General features: G+C 37.6%; 1 protein-coding gene across 6 annotated transcripts in view; it reads right to left on the bottom strand.

The window, feature by feature from the left end:
- Window positions 1-19,876, bottom strand: part of ARID4B (AT-rich interaction domain 4B) — an 88,182-nt gene that overhangs the window by 2,080 nt on the left and 66,226 nt on the right. For 3 of the 6 annotated variants that reach the window (XM_086877771.1, XM_086877773.1, XM_086877772.1), the window contains exons 17-23: window positions 16,502-16,750; window positions 10,092-10,176; window positions 9,154-9,346; window positions 6,519-7,727; window positions 4,535-4,645; window positions 2,011-2,226; window positions 282-428 (exon numbers count right to left, since the gene is read on the bottom strand). In XM_086877771.1, coding sequence (XP_086733897.1) covers window positions 282-428; window positions 2,011-2,226; window positions 4,535-4,645; window positions 6,519-7,727; window positions 9,154-9,346; window positions 10,092-10,176; window positions 16,502-16,750 — 2,210 coding nt within the window. The remainder of the gene's footprint in view (window positions 1-281; window positions 429-2,010; window positions 2,227-4,534; window positions 4,646-6,518; window positions 7,728-9,153; window positions 9,347-10,091; window positions 10,177-16,501; window positions 16,751-19,876) is intronic. The other 3 variants (XM_086877775.1, XM_086877777.1, XM_086877776.1) reach the window with 1 other exon arrangement.

Genomic DNA, 19,876 nt, shown 5'->3' with positions numbered 1-19,876 from the left:
TATTAATACCCTTTGTACACTGCTTAGAAAAGTTTCTTTTCTGTATATTTTTTCCCTGTAGGAAGTAGTTATGCCTCATGAGCATTAAACAGATTGCTCTTCCCCATCCACAGTCACTGGGTATTTGATCCTCCTAATGCTCATAAAATACCCGCACACAGCATTTCCCAAAACCCAAACAAAAACCACGCTCCTAATGACACCCATCTCCCTGCAAATCATCCTTAATATAACATGCAGTTAAGCTCTCTAAAAGCAGAACTTAAGTTTCCAGCACTTACTTTCCCGCTCTTTTTTCTTTAAGCGCTTTCTTCTTCGGTCAATGGAAGCCACCTCAGATTTCAAGGACAGGTAATGTTTCCTGATTTCTTGCAATTTTTCTTGGAGAACTGTTATCCGCTCGGCACTAGTCAGATTTTCCAAGTCAGCTGCAAGTTAAACAATCTCTGTTAACTATTGTATTGAAGCATTTCCAAACACTTCTGGATGTCAGCGAAGTGGAAGGTACTCAAATCTTAGTGATGTTATTTGAGGTAGTGGACAGCAAACATAAGAAACAACAGCAGCAACAGCTGCTCTTTATCACCCCAAATTTGTTCATTTTTTATTATTCTTTACAAGATACCACCATATGCTTTTTGGGGACTTTTTAAAGAACTGGGAGAGGAAAAAAAAATTCATTCTCTTCCCCATAAGGAGAAAAAGGATAAAAAAACCCCAAAGAAACCCTCCCACAACGGATGAAAACATCAGGGCTAAAAAACAAGCTCTGAGCCTGCTGCTTTCAGTCCTTCCTGGAGCTCAGTTTGACCCCAGACACTGTAGAGGTCAGCCTTGCCTGACTTGTGTTGGTACAAAACAAGCAGGTTACAACAGGAATGTGCACAGTTGTGGGGTGGCTCTGGTGGAGTCCCTGGCATTTGTGCCATTGGGAAAACCCATACAGGACAACCTTGCTGGACATGGCCAGCACAGGAGCTGCTCCTCTGGTGTTCCCAGCTGGGAGCTCCCCACAGTTTGGTACAGGCAGGAGAAACTCTTGGTTCAATCCAGGGAAGCCACACTGGAGACACTCCATTCTAAAGCATTTAAGAATCATTTAAACTACTGTTAAATGCACTGCAACAACCTTTAATGAGGGCAGCACCAAAGGACCAAAAGCCACAACTATATTAGGCTGTGGGAAAAAGCTCAAGTGTCTGACTTGGCTACAAAAGGAAATGTGTCAAACAGCACTCCGTAGACCAACTTCTGCCAAGCAACTTTAGCTTGTGGAGTGTAGCAGGGTAAAAAGAAAGGAAGGAAAAAAAGCCATTCAAATGTGTTCAATGAATCTCAACAGGACAGTAAGTGACAATAAAGACCTTCTACATTACATACTCCTGAGGAGCACAAGAATGTAACTGGATTGTGGAGAACTACTGGGAAAAAATACTTCTGGAAGTAGACTAATGCTGAGGTGCAAGGTTGGGGAGAAAAAAAAAACAAAAAACCAAAAAACAACCCAGCAAAGTCAGATTCAATTGGTAAATTGCACTAGTATCAGTGAATTAATAAGCCACTGATCTGTTTTTCAGATAGGCAAATGTGGGAGCTTTTCCACACTGCTCACCCCTGGCTAGAACACTAGCTTGACTGAAACAGAGTGGAAGTTCAACATGTGCTGGTTCACTAATGCAAAATGGATGGGGAAAAAATTACAAATCAATCACCTAAATGTCTGAAAAAGAACTAGAGGAATAAACAGCAAAGAAATATCAACAGAAGAAGCACACAGAGCAGGTAATGTTCATGCCAGAATGACAGGTATGCACACCACAACAAAAATAGCAAGACACCTCAGGAGTCAGATCTAAGAACAGTCCTGGGAGAGTGTGACACAGGCAGCTCCCTGTGTTGCAATTGCAAATTCAGGATGGGAACAAAAAAGCCAAAATACAGAACATTCAAAAAGCCTTTTTACACTATGCCACAAGATGATACTAGGTGAGTTTTCAAGAAAATACTTACACATTTGAAAACTCCACTTGTAAACTTTGGGCAAACGATTATTCTGTTCTTTGAGATCAGACTCCTTCTCTCCATTTTTACCACATTTTCCTGGAGACTGTGTTCTTGTGAGTGATTTGGTTTGGTGAGATTTCATGCCAGTAGAAACCGATTTTGCTGGCTGAGACTTGGACACACTTTCACCAGCAGATAGTTCATCACTGTCGCTGCTGTTTGCTGAAGAAACAAGAAGACATCGTTACAAAACAAAGCCCAAACTAAAGCTTGTCACAAGCAACTTGTGTTCTGATTTTCATACAACAGGAATTTATTTGACCCAAATCCTTTACTTTCAAACAACAGAGTCCATCCTGGTGCAGCAGCTTGGCTTGATGCTCTCTGCATCACTGAAGCACAAACCAGGTATAAAGCAGGGCCAAAACGAACCACATCATGGGGCTGTGCTTTTTCTAAGAGTTCACAAGACTGATCATTATGGTCTATCTCCTAATTACATCTAATTTCTAACATCAATTTCTAATGCAGTATTCAACATATATATAAACCTCCATCCCATTTTAGAGCTAACAGTTACAGACAGATCTTTAACTGTATTTTTAGGACATGTATAGCAGAAATCAGAGCAAACACAGCCTTTTCTTAGCCTTATGTCACCTTTATTTTAACTTTGCTCTACTAAAATCACTATCAATAATCTGAACATGTGTGACATACTCTACAAATTCCTCAGATATGATGATAAATTTTTTTAATTTTGGAAAAAGATCTTGCACTGACACAAAATGGGAGAACTATACCTCATGCTGAAGAAACTTTTAACTATAAAGGAACAGGCTGAACTGAACACAGGTTTTTAATCAAACCACTCAAAGGAGAGTAACAAAATAATCTATCTAAAAGACAGGATTTATGAGTAATGATTGAAAGAATGAAGTTTTTTAGCATTACTAAAATAGAACTGTTGAAAATTTCTTGTTGAAACTCTTTCAACGAAAGAGTTGAAAGCAGACACAAGAGACTGTAATTCAACACAAGTCTAGCAAAGCAGTGAAATAAAAAGCCTAGGAAATCTGCAGAACCTCAACTGTTACAGTAGTTTTTTAAAAACACACTGAATTTATATTTATTAATAAAAATGTATGCCTTAGTTGTACCTGCCCCAGGTGTTGACAAAATGAGCCCTGAACTCTTTGGCCTTTGTGATCTGGTGATCTGCACAGGAGAAACTCAATACCCAAGACATGCAGTGTGAAAGAGCTTGGCCAGTTGCTTGTTGGTGTTGGTTTAATGCAAAGGCAAGAGCTGAAGGTGCCACAAAAGCAATTTAACAGGTACACCAGAATTTTGCTGAAAGCTTTTGTTTTTTTTTGCTTACAGCTGAATCACATTTTATCTATTTATTTTGCTTATTACATCCAGTAGTGCCTGAAGTCTAACAAAAAGAGCCCACCAAAGAACTACGTGGTAGTAACTTTGAAGCTTCACATCCTGATGAAGACATAGGTTGAGAAAAAGGGGTAAATTCACCAAATCCAAGGGAATAAAGGCAAGGCTAAAAATGGTGTATTTGTTCTGAAAATTCAGTTTGTTTTGTTACTTTAATTTCTGGGACAAGGGCGGGAATAAGGATTATAAAAGGAGGAGATCAGTGAAATAGAATTAAAAAGGATGAGAAAATATAAAGAGGAGATCAATGAACATGAAACACAGCTGGGGTAAAAGCAAATACCAGAGCACCAAATACAGACTTTTACTAAAAGCTGTTAATAGAAAGAGGGGAGGGAAGCTGGCCAGAGAGAGGAAAAAAGGCATGGCATATGCTTTTTAGCCTTCCTTTAACTCCATTTTTTACAGTTATCCTCCAGACTTCAGTTTCTAGCTGTTTCCTGGTATTTTTTTATTAACAGTGAAATGAAACAGTAATTGATCTTCTTGTCTCCCAACAACCCCTAACACAACTCTTCTTTTATTATGCTTCCCTTACCCAGTACAGTGGTTTCTATTCCAATTAACTTCTACAACTACAAAAAACTGCAAAGGCTGCATTATTTACCGTAGATGTAACAGACAGCACAGGAAGAAAACCAGAATCTGTATTCTTCTGGAATTATTCTCGTATTTGGCATAGTATACAGATATTAACCTCTAAAAATTCATCTTGCAGAAAATACAGAGTATAATTTCCTTCAGGTCCAAGTCGCCTCTCTAAAGCAGGCAGCTATCATGATACAGAGATACCTGTCCCAATTCTGCCATGTGTATAATACCCTCTTTTCTTGGCTTTTCTGAATTACACAGTACAAAGGAACTCTTAGAAATAGGCCCAGAAATAGTACAAGACATTTAAAAACACTTCGGTGTTTAGGTAGAGCAGTTTCTTCATTTAAACACTGTTAAGAATTCCCTGATGAGAACATTTTGTCCTAATGCATTTTTTATTTACAGACTTCATCTCCTACAATCAGTTGAACAAATGACACGCTACTTTCACACCTTTTATTTCACACTAAGGTGCTGTACTTACTAGTTTTACTCTTCTTTTTGCTGCTCACAGATGTTTTGTGGCTTCTTTTCTGCTTTTTTGAGGAGCTGCCTCCTCCCTGAGCATCTTTAAGTCTTTTTTGGCCTGTACAGACTATAATTGGGAAAAGAAAGTAAAAAAGAAAGAAACAGAAATTAAATAAGTGCTTGCACTTCTCCCACAAAACACTTCAAAGCTTCAGTTTGTAGACAACAATGCAACTGTTCCTGGCTAACCTTAATGCACCTCAGTTTTCTACTTATATTGACAAGAATATGGAAGGCAGACAAAGTTTCTTTGCACAGAGTGCACATGTATGATGATTAAAAATTACTTTCCCATATGCATCACCAGAATTTCTCTTGAACCACATAGATTTACTATTTTTTAATACAGTAAATTGAATAAGAATGCATTTATTAAAAAAGTTATCAAGACCAACTGGGACTAAAAATTGTTTTTAAAAGTTTGCTGTACTTGGAAGCTGCGAGAAAAAAAACACAAAGCCATAATCTGTGATCAGTAATTACATTGATTGAATTGTTAAAAAAAATCCTAGATAATGTTAAAAAGAAAAACAAACAATAAGAAAGGAAAGGCAAACAAAAAACAAGGGAAAAATCCTACTGGTATTTGTGACCACAAGGGGAAAAAGTAGAAAAGGAACAAGGAAGGATTCTAGTACACCTGCTAAAAGAGAGTGTTTTATGACTTCTTCAAACGTTGTTTCAGAACCATGTGACTTACAGATTAAAAAAGACCCCTGGAATAAAACAATTTAAATTAAGGAGCCAAATTTTCTGAAACAGGTGACATGCTGACAAAATCAGAGAGAAAGTTGAAGTCTAATGCATGTAAAAATACTCTTTTACAATAGTGTAAAACTTCTTTTAAGTGGCAATAAACTACTTTCATATAAAAAAACCCAAGCAACTTAAGTTCTAAACCAACACAGCTCTAACTAGCAAAGCAATACAGGTGTATTTATTGAGGGCAACCTCAATAAATTCACCTCAATTCACCTACTCCCAATTGTCTCCTTTAAGGAAACATATTTTGCTGCATACTTTCAGAAGAACATTTCCAACAGAAAGCTGAACACACCTTTAAGGGCATTTTGGAAAAAAATTAGCTAATTGTTAGCCAAAATCCACTGAGATTAAAAAAAAAACACTTCTGTCTCAGGATTGTAGACAAAATGTATTTTCATCCTCTGTGTTCGTAACTTTTAGCCACTACAACACAGTGAAAGTAGTTATACTTCTGATAAACTGCAAAACAGCCAGTCACTTTCAAAAAAAAGCTTTTGGATCTTGCCTTGCCAGCAGTTAAAAAGAAGGCAGCACTACAGTGACATCATGTGCACAAGAGTTTATTATCCCCCATTCTCTAGTGGTTTCAGAAAAGGAATTTCAATCTGAAAAATCACATATGAAAGTGAAACATAGCTGAAAAGGTTAATGCTTTATCAGCTTGACTTGAATCTTATGAAGTTAATGTTCTAGAAAAATAAAGATTAGAAATGACTGCTTAAGCACCTGAGAAGCAAGAGGGTTTTCTCCAAAACAAACAACTTACAGAGAATTAAATTTTATGCAAGAAAAGCAGCTCCTGCTTCTAAGGAGGGTGTTGAAAATGCTTCCCTCTTGCTACAATAAATTCTCCCCTACACAAGCTATTACAGTTTGCTCTGGGCTTTTTTGCCATATCTAGTATAAACTTCATTCTTTTATCCTTTGTCCCTCAGTGAAACCACCACAATTGCTAACAAAAGGCCAATAAACTTGCTAGCAGATTACATTTTCATGACAGATTCATGAGATGATTATGCCATTTCCACACATCTGAAATGGACAGCAGGCTACTACTTCCTGCAACAACTAACTTCCCTTCACCATAACCAAAACAGCATGAAAACACATCAGCAATGTTAGAAATAAGAGCTAGTTAGGTTGGAGACAGCTCTGTTCACCCTTTCCTTTATTACCTTTTTCAGCATGCTCTGGCTCTGGTTGATTACTACTACTGGAGCTGACGCTGGCATCAAAACCTGTTGGAGAAATATTTCCCTCAGATTGGAGGTCTTGGAGCTCCCCTGCCACACTGTCCACCTCTATTGTGCTATCTGTTTCACTTTTGATGCTTCGAATCTCTTCTTGATTTGGTGGCAATGCCTCAGAGACAGTGACACTGGACTGATGTCTACTGGACTCTGTCACAGTTACAGAGGAAGGTGACTCAGGAGTTGTAGGAGGTGTATTTAGCACTGAATTGCTGCCGCTGCTTGGAAATTCAACTTTCTTCTCACCCACTTCAGTTGGTTTCTCCTCAACAGGCTTAACATCCACACTTGCCGGCAAAGATTTTTCAAGTTCACAGTTAGGCAAAGAAATGCCTTCTTCTGCGAGAGTCTGAAGCTGCTGCTCTGCCGCAGCATCCTCAGGAGCAGCATGTGGAGGAGAGGCAGCAGCCTCAGTATCAGAGTCTGAGAACAGCTCCTTCAGCGTTTTCTTCGGCCATTGTCCTTGGATACTTGACCACACATCTTTTCGATCCTTCGCTCTGGTGTTCTGGAGTCTTTCATCAGAGTTATTTAGAAGCTTTATTCTTTTCTCTCCCACTTCAGAAAATCCAGAGTAGAAAGTACTTGTCCGTAAAGATTTCCTTTTCTCCTCTAGTCCATTGTACTTTTTCGTTGGAGTGATTTTCAGTTTAGATTTGTCTTCCTCATCTTCATCAGAGGAGCTGTTACTGCTATTTTCTAAACTAAGGGAGTCTTTGTTTTTGGACTTCTCATCCTTTCTATTAGGTGACACGGTCTTTAAGGACTCCTCTGCAACACAGTGTCTTCTCTTACCACGCTTCACTTGTGGTTTTGCTGTTTTATCCACGATCTCCTTCTTTCCATCCTTTCTCTTCTTTGTGGCTTCGTCTTCTCCATCAGAGTCACTATCTTCAGATAACTCTTCCATCTCTTTCCGCAATCTTTCAGGAGATTTGGATACAGACTTGGGTACTACTGCATCTGTAAGAGCTTTTGTTTCTTCTGGGAGGGATGAACCACTCTGTTCTTTTAGACGGAGTTCATTTTTATCTTGGCTTACAGCTTCAGGCTGAGATTCCTCTTTCCCATCAGCATGTAAATTCGGGGCACTTTGGTCATCTTCTTGCTCACTATCATCAGAACTTTCAGAAGCTAATTAAAAAAAATCCAAACAAAACAAAAACAAAACAAGAAAAGTTTGTCTTCATTCTGGTTACAAAGAACTGTTAAAAAGAAAAACCAAAAAAACAACTAAAGGAAACTGTACAGATATGAAGACATGCTACACGGATCTCTAGCAGTCTCTCTCTTAAATGGTACCTCCTGAAGAGTTCAGAACTCATGGTACAATGGCTAGATTAGAAACTATGAAGATTCTCTGTTACACAGTGCATCTCCAAGAATCTCTGAAGAGGTAGAGAAAGCACAGAATGCATTAATCCATAAATACAAACTTCTGCACTATTACCCAGACCAGGAACTGAATATATGAATATGCCCTTACATATTTCTTATGAGTTACAAATACTACCATTATCTGCCTTTTTATCAAAGCCCATAATACAGACATCATTTTCCCTGGAAAATCCAGAGTCTAAAGGACAGAACAACAACACACACATTGGAAACTCTCTAACAAACCAATGATGATCAGCCTGGAAAAAAGAAATGAAAACAATACATAAAGGCACTTAGGGAAACAAATGGACAAGAAGAGTGTAGGACAACTGCAAGAAAATTCAGGGTCAGCAATAAAGGAACAGAGAAGAACAAAGATATATAATCCAGAAGGAATCAACAGCAATCTCATACAGTGAGAAAAGATACGGATTCAAGGAGAAACACAGGAACTGGCTCAAATATATATATAAATATATATATATATATATGTAACTCCTCGATTTGTAAAGTTAATTACAGATTAATTATCACACTAATGAAAGTGTCACCGCTAATTGGGTTTGTTTCTCATTTCCTAAGGAAATGAAGCATAATAAATTACGTTGATTGTTATTCTACCTACAGTTTTGGAACTCAGTGGCCAGTGTCATCCAAGTTCAAATAAGCTGGAATGATTATTAAATTCACACAGCTTCCACAAAAGTTTGTGGTTACCCAAACTACCTACACCATACATGATTTGTTTCTCTGGAAGCATGCTCTAAACTAAGAATGAAGAGAAGTAAGTAGGTATTAAAATGCTGCTGTAAATGTGTGGGCAGGGAAACATAGTCCTAGCAACAACAGACATGCATTAATAATGGGTCCTATAGCTTAGGTAAATCAAAAATTAAAAATTTAGAAATTAGGGAGTAAAAATGCTTTGCTCTATGTCAAACAAACAAACAAACAAACAAAAAAGGATGGCAACACAAAATGTAATTGACTGTAAAAGACTGTTAACAGACTGAACTCACAGAAACTGCCAACATCGTTTTGTCCAAGGGTTACTTCTGAAGATGATGTTGTAATTAGCCAGACAGACTCAAGCATTTAGTTACATCACTTATTCTACATTGTCATTTACTCCTGTCTAAAGTCCATTTACAGAACCAGAAAGAGCTTTTAAGTGCAATACCTTGTAGCCCATTAATGATAGAAGTAATTTCTATTGATTTAACTGGAGCTTGTTCAGTATTTTTGGCTTCAGTGCTTTCAAGTTTGGACCCAGTCTCTGGTGATGTGCTGGTGTGAAAGGGGGGTTTTGACAAACGTCGCAATTTACAAGGTTTAGGAGAATACTTCTCTTCCTTCTCTCTGTCAGTTTTATTCTAGGTGGAAAAAAAGATACAAAAACTCTTCTCAATGGAGCACACATCTTACCATGGATTACAATTAAACAATGCTTACAGTTATCTTAAACATTGAATCTGTATAGGAAAGCTCTCCTCTTTGTTTAAAGGACTACAAACACTTTTCTACACTCCATGCCAAGGCCTTTCTACTGAAGACAGGGACTTTGTCAACACTAAAACAATGGGAAGACAAACACAAGCAGTGCTCCAGGAGCAGTGGCACTGCAGGATGCCAGGCTCAGCAGTGGCAGAAGGAAAAGCTTCCTTGCAAGCCCACTGTCCAAAAAATACGTCATCATCTAAGCCTAAGTATCAGTTGTGGAAGAATCAATTTTGAAAGAAATCTTGACAATATACTGAGTCCCATGCACATGGATTGGTCCATACGTTTGCTCTGCAAAATCAGAGAACTCTAAAATTTAACTCCCTCAAGCTGGCTCCCAACACTGACAATAATCTGTATCCTTCTCATTTGTTCTTTGTAAATGACTACATGCATTTAATTAAAAACTCAGGAAAGAGAAGCTTCCCCTCCTCACCTCAAGGAGAAAAAGCCAAAACCATGATGAAAAGGAGTATCCATGTTTACAAGGCTATGAAGTTGCTTTGCCTGATAAGCATTTGTAGGCCAATCAAAAGGTCAGGAAGGGAGGCTGGGATTACTTAACTAGGTATCAAACCAATGCTGGGAGCAACAAGAGAGAAAAGAGAGAAAAACTACCTTTATTTTCTTTCGATGCTTAATTTTTGGTACATTTTTATCAGCTGGTCTCACTATCTTGTCTGCTTTTATCCATTCATCATACCTAAACAGAAAAAGAAATAGTATACATTTAACATTTTAAGAGAACAATCACAATAAAAATTTAACTGAGGAAAAAGAGAATTAGTAGCCATATAAAACCAGAATTGGATTTTGAATCAAGTAATCTGTGGAATTCTCACGTCTGTGAAGTTTCAGCTAAGGTTCAGACGATTAACATCTTTTTACACTGAAGGGTAAATGCAAAACCTATTTTCCAGTCTGCACAGAACAGCAGTAATCCATGTATGCAGGTAAAACAAATTACCTGAATGAGAAATCTGTACACACTTTTAAAATATGTACTTCCTATTTATACATTGTAAAGCCTTAACAATAAGATAAATCATTTCACCTAAAATGTGACCAGTTAATAAAAATAAACTCTTTTGATCCCAAGTGACTGCAAGAGTTATCTGGAGTGAGCAACCCTTGGGAGTCACCAACTCTGAGTCACTGACTTCACAGTCATGTTTTTCAGTCCCTTTTCTGTTAAAGGTTTCCATTTTGTATCAGGGTGATACAAGACAAAAACATACTAAATAGCAACAAGATATTAACAACAGGCATCTTGTTATTCAAGACTGGACCTGTTAAGTACAAATCCAAGACCGAAGAAGTACATTCTTAGTAAGAATATACTGTAACTACAGCACTGTGCTTGCCAAATTGTGTATTCCTGAAAAACTCAAGAATCATTTTAAAACAATTTTTTTTTTACTCCTAATAAGAGTAAGTTGCTTTGATACTTAAATTGTTAATTCAAGAACCATCTGCATAAGAAAAAGTTCAGTTAAAAAATAGTTGGTATTAACTTTGACCTAAATTTACATACAAACAAATTCTGATCCTCCTAGGCAAACATAAAAATAGAGGGGAAAAAATCAACTTCTAAAAACCCAAAAAACCAAACCACACTCAAAAAAAATTGTACAAGATCCAGTTGAGCACAATTACCATGCTGGCTTTCCAGCTGGGCTTACTTGGTCATTTTGATATATGCAATATACAGTCCTAATTCAGCTTCTTCACAACCACTGCCAATTATAACCACAATATTAACATAAATTCAAAAGATTTAGGGAAAAACATGCAAGTTTCCAACTTCCTTTCCTACTTACTGTAAGTTATGAGCTATACGAGGGATTTCAGAAGCTAAATACTGTATTCTACTAAAATTTCACATAATAATACAGTGAAAAATTAAATAGCAGCAGTCTGAAAAACAGCTTCCCAAAACAAATTGTTCTGATTTTTTCCCCTCCATGTGATAATAAAAATCACAAAATCTCACAGCAGGCCATGCAGACTGTGATGTACCAAGACTGCCTACACTGCTGCAGACACCACTGTCATTGTACTATTACACTATCATTACCAGGTGAACCATCAGTAAACAGGTTCAAAACTGAAATGCAATTCTGCAGAGTACTTGATCACACAGAAAAAAAACATATTCCGAGACTGTGGGAAACCCTATTTGAAACAATTTTTCTTGAAGATAAAGACATGTTTTGCACAAGAAATACCATGAAGTGCCTGCCAAATGGACTTCGTGACCCAGAGAAATGCAGGAGTGTTTTATTAGATTTAAATACACGCAGGAGAACAGCACAAGGACCAGACAAACACATGGTGAAAAGTGAGGATTCTGACAGTGTCCTTTCTGCCTCAGCCACATTGCTAGAATACCAAATTCGTATTCACTCATTCTTATGCATCTCCAATAAGAAATTAATCTTCCTCCTATGCAAAGTCTGTGCACAGCCCACACTGTCTGAGATTCATGGCAACTGTTGGGGCAGGAGCTGATAGACATGGGGGCACACTGAACCAAAGGAGAGAAGTTGCAGAATCTGAAAAGAGAATACCTGCCCAAACCACAGAGTCCTAAACATCATGTATTAGAAACAGTGGTCAAGCAAGCACTCATCTGAAGGAGCACAAACTGGAACATTAATGTGTGACAGTCACAGTTGCTGGCCAGAGCATTTCCTGCTTTACTCCTGACTGCACCCAAAACAGCAGACAGACCCTTCGAGGAAGCCACAGAAATCTCACATCTTTTCCAAGCAATCAGCTGCCCACTCTTCACACCTTTGCATCACACAGCTCCTTTCACTACTCACATATTGGATGCATATGGTTTACCTAAACCTGGGACAACTGGACCCCAGGCTGAAACAGATTCTGCAAAAAAGATACATTCTGAGCCACAGTTGACAACCTGACCCTAAATTAAAATCTCCTCCACTGCAAGACAGAGAAGCACCCTGAAAGTGGCATCTAAAATGGGGTGTATGACTCAGACTAGAGCCTCTTTCCAGAACTGCACCTGTTAACATATGAACACCTACCTCACCACTAATCTTACTTTGGACAGTCTGTTCACAAAACAAAATTAACCCAAAAATATTACAAAAAAGTTTTTCAGCTCTCATTACAAGAAGCATGTCCTTTCAGAGGACATGCTTTGTTTTACTGCAGTGCTGTCTTTCACATGTCTTCACCACCCTAAGGTGAGCAGATGAGAGTGGAGAGGAAGGAGATAATATGGGGAGCTGCTCCTAAAAGAGGTTACACAGATTTCTTTGAAAATCAAGACTGGGGATTTAATAAGGAATTATTATTTACTTATTTTTTTTAAAATCAGGTTTCATATGAAAACCTGTGATGCATTCATAAAGAAAATCCCCTTGCCTTACCAAAATGAAGACAAAGAAGAGCACCTTGCATCAGAGTATGTACTGATACTACTACATTCCTATGTGCTGCTTACTAGATAAAATGCACCACAACATACTCTCAGAGACTGCATAGTCAACCTCCACAGAAGTGCTGGAGGAGAAACAAGGAAGAAAGCATACTTGTCCAGACTCGATTTGTACTAGTAAAGGTGCTACTTTCCTCAGAAGGACAAGTGACCTCAAGGAGCTAGCAAGCCTTGGCAAATTCACTGAAAAGGTCCAGTATACTATCTGTAGCTGGTAAAAAGGCAGAATGAATTTTTTTTTTCCTGTGATCAAAGAAAGGAGAAAAATTAGTCTGATACTCAAATACTTAAATATTAGATGGGGATTCTGGGATTCTAGTTTGCCTAATTTCTTTTTTGGGGTTTTTTTTTTTGTAATCCCTCCCCATGACATACATTACTCTCCAGGACCCAAAATTTTGCTGCACATTTAATTTCAGTGGTTTACTGTAAAGTATAAAATTTGCATATGAAGTAATGTTTCAACAAACTTAGATAGAAATTTGCACTTTCACATGCAGATTTCTGGAGGAAAGAAGTTTTGAGACTAACAAGTCTTAGCTTTGAACATTTGAAACATTCAAGAATAATATGTCTTGTGATGTTGTACCATCATGACATACAGTTTCAACAACCTAGATGCTTTTTAAATATGCACCCTCTAATTACTGGGAACACAGTGCAGAAGAAAGTCACCTCCAACACGTACACAATGAACTGTTCTTTGCACTGGGAGCTGAAGATTAAAATTACAACAGAAGGAACTGGCACCATAGGCCCCAAAGAAGTTTTAATTACATACAAAGCACACATAATTCAGAACATCACTGTTCTGTCAGAAGAAGTACAGTTTCTCTGTATTTCTCTGCTTCTTCTGGTTAACATGTGATACCATAAGGAGATCCCTCTAACAGGCTAGAGATTTGTACCATTCCCTTTGACTACAAGTCAGGCTCCACTGAACACTACCATTCAGAGACCTTTATCAAAGACACACATCACCTGAATCTCAGGAGTTAACAAGATCCTTTAGCATAATGCTGTACAGCTTCCGCACTTTCTATTTACTCTTTAAAACAAAAAAAAGTTCCACAGTTCTTAATGTCACTGTTCCAGAGCATTTAAAAAAACCAACAAACCCAACTAATGAAGGTGAGTATCAAGTTTAACTAACTTCAGTCCAGATACCCTAAAGAATGTGAGCATGCACACACAGAGTTATTCTGAATTCCAGACTGATACTGAAATTACCTTGTGATAAGAACCATTCATAGTCATTTAGGATTTCTGCTCAAACTTATGAGTTTAAAGAACAGGCCATTACATGGCATACTTGACCAAAAGGGGAAACAGGAAAGTCAACTTTAAGGAGCAGAAGAATGGCAGAATTAAAAAAAAACTGGATGATTAGCACATCCTAGTTCAGTACATTGGCTGTACAGTACATACAGTACTTGTACCCGCTGAGTAATCTACAATGAATAAGGAGAGGAGGGAATTGCTTCCTACCCAACTAAGGCAGCTGCTTTTCCAGGTTGTCACTGACTGAAAGCCAAATCAAGCTATTACAGCCTACAACACTAGGCTTCACAACATAAACTGTCAAAGTGCTTAGATGCTGGTTAAAGCTGAGGCTAACACACTCTTTCTGTCAAATCCATAAACTTAAGTAGTATTACATGTATGAAAAAAATTAATCACATTTAGCAGAGTCCACGCACAGTCCCACGGCTGAATCTCAATCACTGATGTGATTTTCAGTGAAGAATCCTACTCCCCCCTGCCCCCCAAACCTTTTCAGAGAGCTCTTTGGAAACACCAGGTAAAAATATAGTCCTGCTGCCAAGAAAGACCAAACAATCAACAGTCCTTACTTCCCAAATGAGTGCAAGTTAACTAAAAATGCTTTTATTATCAAACATATCCTAGTCACAGAAAGAATGCCTCTGACATCCATCTGCAGATTTATTTAAAATGCAGAGTTAAAAATTTAGAATCTTGATTTCTCCTTTGAGAACTGGGATGCTGGGATCTCCAAGGTGAAGAAGACTCATTTTTGACTTCTCATTTCTTCAGATTTGAAGCGGCACTGCTTAAATAAAAATGTGATCATCTCACCTCAAGCACGGATAATAGCATGGTGTTTGCTCAAAAAGAAAAATAACTTCTATGCTTACATGTGAATTCCAAAATAAGAGTTTAAAAGCAAGAAACCTCTTGGAATGGTAGACACAGTAGTCTTCAGTGAGTAGGATGAAAATTTCAGCAAACTGCACTCCAAGGGAGTCCTCCTCAATAAGAACTGGACCAAAATGCAAGTCACAACCCAGCTCCCAACCTTGAGCAGGCTGCATCTCCCCTCATATCTTGGCTTCACAGCCCACTATGCTTACAGATGTTGCCTGAAGACAGTTTATGTCAGATCCTATTCCTGTAGATCAGTGTAGATCAAAATTCTACAGAAGATCAGTACCAAAACTGGCAAGAGCGAGATTCCTCCTCGGCAGTAGCTCAGGTGTGGCTGGAAATCACCAGGCCTTGATGCAAAGAGGTGAATTCAAGGCAGCAAGAGAAGCATCATACTTCTCTGTTACCTTAGCTAGCAGATCTTGCTAGAAATGAATAAATGATGTTCCTCCTGCCTTCTTGGTCACAGGCAGTATGCCCAGATGACAGATGAAGGTTACAAGAACCTCAGCTTTCCCAGAAAAGGAAAAACAAGAAAAAAGTACCTCAGACTTGTCTCAGACTTGTGGGTGTTGTTTTTTTTTACAGACAGTAATATTAAAAAGGCAATAATTAAGGACAATGAGCAGTTATGTTGAAACGGAGGAAAGAAGCAGACATGCTTATATGCTGTTCAAAAACTTCAGTTTTCTCTACTATTTTCAAAGTTGCTTCAAGTTTCAAATGGCAAAAAAGAGGTCTGAAATAGCATCAGAAATACTTCAACTTATTTCTAATAATGCTAGACTAAAGACAGTAAAAAGCATATGCTCCTCCTTATATTAAAGAAAGCATGAGAAGCCACTAGGCTAAGAAGAGTCTGGCTGGGAAGTTTAGGGCAGCCTCAGGGGCAGGTGGGGTAGGGAGGATAGATATCAGATCAGATGAAATGCAGTTATTTGCCGTGCACTTATTTGCCACTAAGAATCTTGTTGGTTTCCAGTTAAACACACTGTTGCTGGTGTACTCTCTGCTTCACTGACAGGAGTGAGTTCACAGCCTCAGCTACTACTATCTACTCAAACAATGAATCAGAGAAAATCGGCTTAAGAGAGCCAGAGGAGGAACCTGAAAAGAGTGACGTGTCACTTGCATGGGAAGATCTAAAAGAAAGATGGGGAATAAATGAAGCCTTCTTTGAACAAGCCATTTTAAGATGAGTTGCAAAGTAACTAAAGCCCTGCATTTATATAGTGTTAAAAATCTAAGTTTCATACAGTACAATGACCTTCACAGAACACCAAATACTGAAAGTTTAGGACTCCAGATGTCTATTAGTTTAGTTTTTAAAATTCATAAGTGTATTTGAGAAGTAATTCAAGAAGTAATCACTAACTAAAACTCAAGTTACCTCACGTTCCATCCACAGTAGTGCACCAAGTAAAGGACTTCTCCACCTTCGATGTCAGAATCTTTAATACTAGCTTCATACATTTTTTGATTTTTCCCTCTTCCATACCGCACTTGGACTTTCATGCCTGGTGGATAGCATTCAAACTCTTCTTCCTCATTGTTATTGTTGTCTTCTTCCTCCTCCTCCTCCTCTTCCTCCTCCTCTGCTTCTTCTTCATCTTCATCTTCTTCCTTATTCGTGTCATCTCTTGAAAGGTTTAAAAAATTGTAGAGTTAATATGAGATACTTCATAAGCTTTTCAGTTCCAAACCACATATATTGATAAATATTGTGGATGCATTAGAGAGTGGGAAACAGGAGGCTCCAAATATGTGAAACTGTACTACAGCTGAGTAATATCAGCAAAATAGAATATAGTAACACACACAAAATCCAGTGACTGTAAGATGCAAAAGTGACTTAAAGAAAAAAAAAATCCATCAAAATCTGTATGAGTAGAAGTTGCTCAAACTCATCTTTATATGATTCTTGCATGCAGTTTCTTTGTTTAAATATAATTTTCTCACTTAAAATTCTTTTCAATATAGAGAAAATTTCCTAAATTCTATTTTTCAACCTACAAGTTTTACAAATGCTTCTTGAAACTTGCTTCTCAAAAAAATCCTTGCTTGATTGCCATACATAAACTCTATCTCAATAGCTTAAAATTACTGCAACCACAACCAGATTTCAGACAAAAAACCCCAACATCTTATGTGACTGTATTAGCAAATTAAACAACCCGTGCTAATTTATGACCTTGTCACTCCTTGCCAATTATGCCAAAAGTATTCTAAATATGTCAAACTTACGTTTAATTACCATATAAATACACAAGCAGGTGTTCACTGCTTTCAGAAGCAAGCTAATTTTGAACACATCTTTAGATATTTTGGACCAATTTTCAGAAGCAGTAAGAACCCACAAATCATGCTAGTTTCAGTCAATGGTAGCTACAGGCTGCTCAGTTATCTCAAAATTATCTGCAATCAGCTTAAAGAGGCAGAGTACATTACCAAAGTTAATGAGAGAAAATATCTTCTAATCTTAATTAGACTTATAAAGCAGTATTATTGACCCTCATATCATTCTAATCACACACTGCAACACAGAACAGATTTAGTTGCTGACTAAATTCACAATAACTGCAGGCTGCCAATAATAAAAAAACCCTGATATGAGGAACAGGTATGTTTGGATATCTGGATAAGAGAACGTAAGTACTGCTCTAAGTCTGATTCACACCAGTATTTCAGTAAAGCTCACAAAGAGAAGTCTGTATTAATAATCTAAACCATTCCATAACATTTTCAGTAGAAAATGCTCATATAAACCAAGCTACTATCTCTCTGCAAAAGGATGCTCCTTTGCAGAACTGCAGTAGTACTATCTAATTAGCTGACAAAATTCAGAACAAGATGCTAAATTCAACTGTAGTATAACCACACTGATTTAATAAACTTACTCCAGAAATTAATGTTGTCACACCTATATATATATATATATATATATATATATATATATATGCATAGGCACACTAAATATATAAGCACATATATGTATATACACACATGTGCATACACAATGCAATAAAGGCTAAAAAAATCCATCTTTGTCTATTAAGTACACCAAGTCACAGATGTTGCATCTATTCAGGTATATATAGCATGGACCATACAGTTTAATTCTAGAAGGCCAAGATTTTAATTTTATTTTTTAATGTATATATATGTATGTATGTATATGTATAAATACACACACACACACAAAGTCTTGGCCTTCCAGGAGGTAGACAGATGAATAAACAAGCTTTGAAAACTCACTTACAGCAAAATTTACTTCCCAAGGAAATCAGTAAAAAAAGGTGCCTGAAGATTCAGATGAAAAATTTGAGTAGAATTCCACAGCTAACAATAAAAAGCACCAACTAGTAACTTAAATGATTTTAAGTTAAACTCTCTGCTGCACTAAATAAAAACACCTAGCCAATTTCAGTTCAAGAGGTACTATCATACAAAAGCTAAAAAAGAAAGGGATCAGAAGCCGAGCTACCACTGCTCCAATAACAAGATAAGCTTGGGATTTTCCATTACTAAGTACACGTCAAAACTGCAGTGAACCAAATTTTGCCTTTTTTTTTCTCTCCAAGATCTAGGGGCACAATCCTCGAATGCTGTCTGCAAAGTAAAGTATGCCTATGCTGGAGATTCAGGATTTTCCAGACACTGGCAATTATGGTGCCAGTGGCTTTTCAAAAGCTGAGCAAATCTGGAGTCTTTCTCATCTTAATCACCCTATGGCTTTCTTGGTGTCCCAACATATCCTACAAAGACTCCATGAAAACACCAGAAATTGGTACCTTCTGGAAGAGATGTGTGAAACCATCATTGTGAAGTTGAGTAACTTGGATGGTCAAGGAGATGTGAACAGCAGGCTGAACATAGGTGTAAGGGCATGTCAGGAAGCAAAAGCAAAATGGAAGCAGAGATGGCTGGAATTAAAAAGTGTTCTAACAAGTGACTTGGTTAGTAATCATAAGCTCAAGATTTTAGGAAACCAAACAGAAGCAAAGAATGTTCATCATTTTGGAGCAGAAAAAAACCAACACACTCATAGAGCTCCTGGATCAAACAAACCAACCAAACCAAAAAACAACAAAAAAACCCCAATACAACCCCAGAACACATACCAACGGTTGCAAGGAAGATATTGTCTTATAATGCCATAAATAGTTCAAATCTGGCAGTGCAGACAAAGGAGAAGTCGTGACTGCCACAAAATTGAGGTTTTTAAGAGGAAATTGTGATTGTAGGCATCCATTATTGCACAGTCAGAACTTCATTAGTCCATGTATGTAATGCATGAGATCACTGGATTTTCTTCAATGCTGTTTAGTCAAAGTCCCATTTGAGGGGAGGGCATGGGGAAAAGGAAAAAAAAAAAGAAAAAAAGAAACAAACCTCTTGGCAGCAGACAGTAATTGTCAACTTAAAACCAGTACCAAGCAAAATCTACCACAAAGCTGCAACAATCTGAACAACCCAAGCAGCAGCTGATGAAACAAGGCAGCAGCAGATGTGCATACACAGTGTACAGGAGACACGACAGTACAAGTGTAACTCTGTTCCAGGATCCAAAGTATTACCAGAAAGCTTATCAGGACTCAAAAGCATTTCAAATTACAACCACAAATTAAAAAGAATACCCCCACCCCATCTCACAAGGACTGGGAATATAAACTTCAGAAGCAAGAAATTATTGAATTACAATGCAAAACTATTCATTAATAAAACCATTAAAATGTTAAGATCATACAAACATTGCTTATCATTA

The sequence above is a fragment of the Cyanistes caeruleus genome, chromosome 2 (assembly GCF_971803275.1).
Source record: "Cyanistes caeruleus chromosome 2, bCyaCae1.hap1.1, whole genome shotgun sequence".
Lineage (NCBI taxonomy): Eukaryota > Metazoa > Chordata > Aves > Passeriformes > Paridae > Cyanistes > Cyanistes caeruleus.
This window is presented reverse-complemented; position numbering and strand designations above follow the sequence as displayed.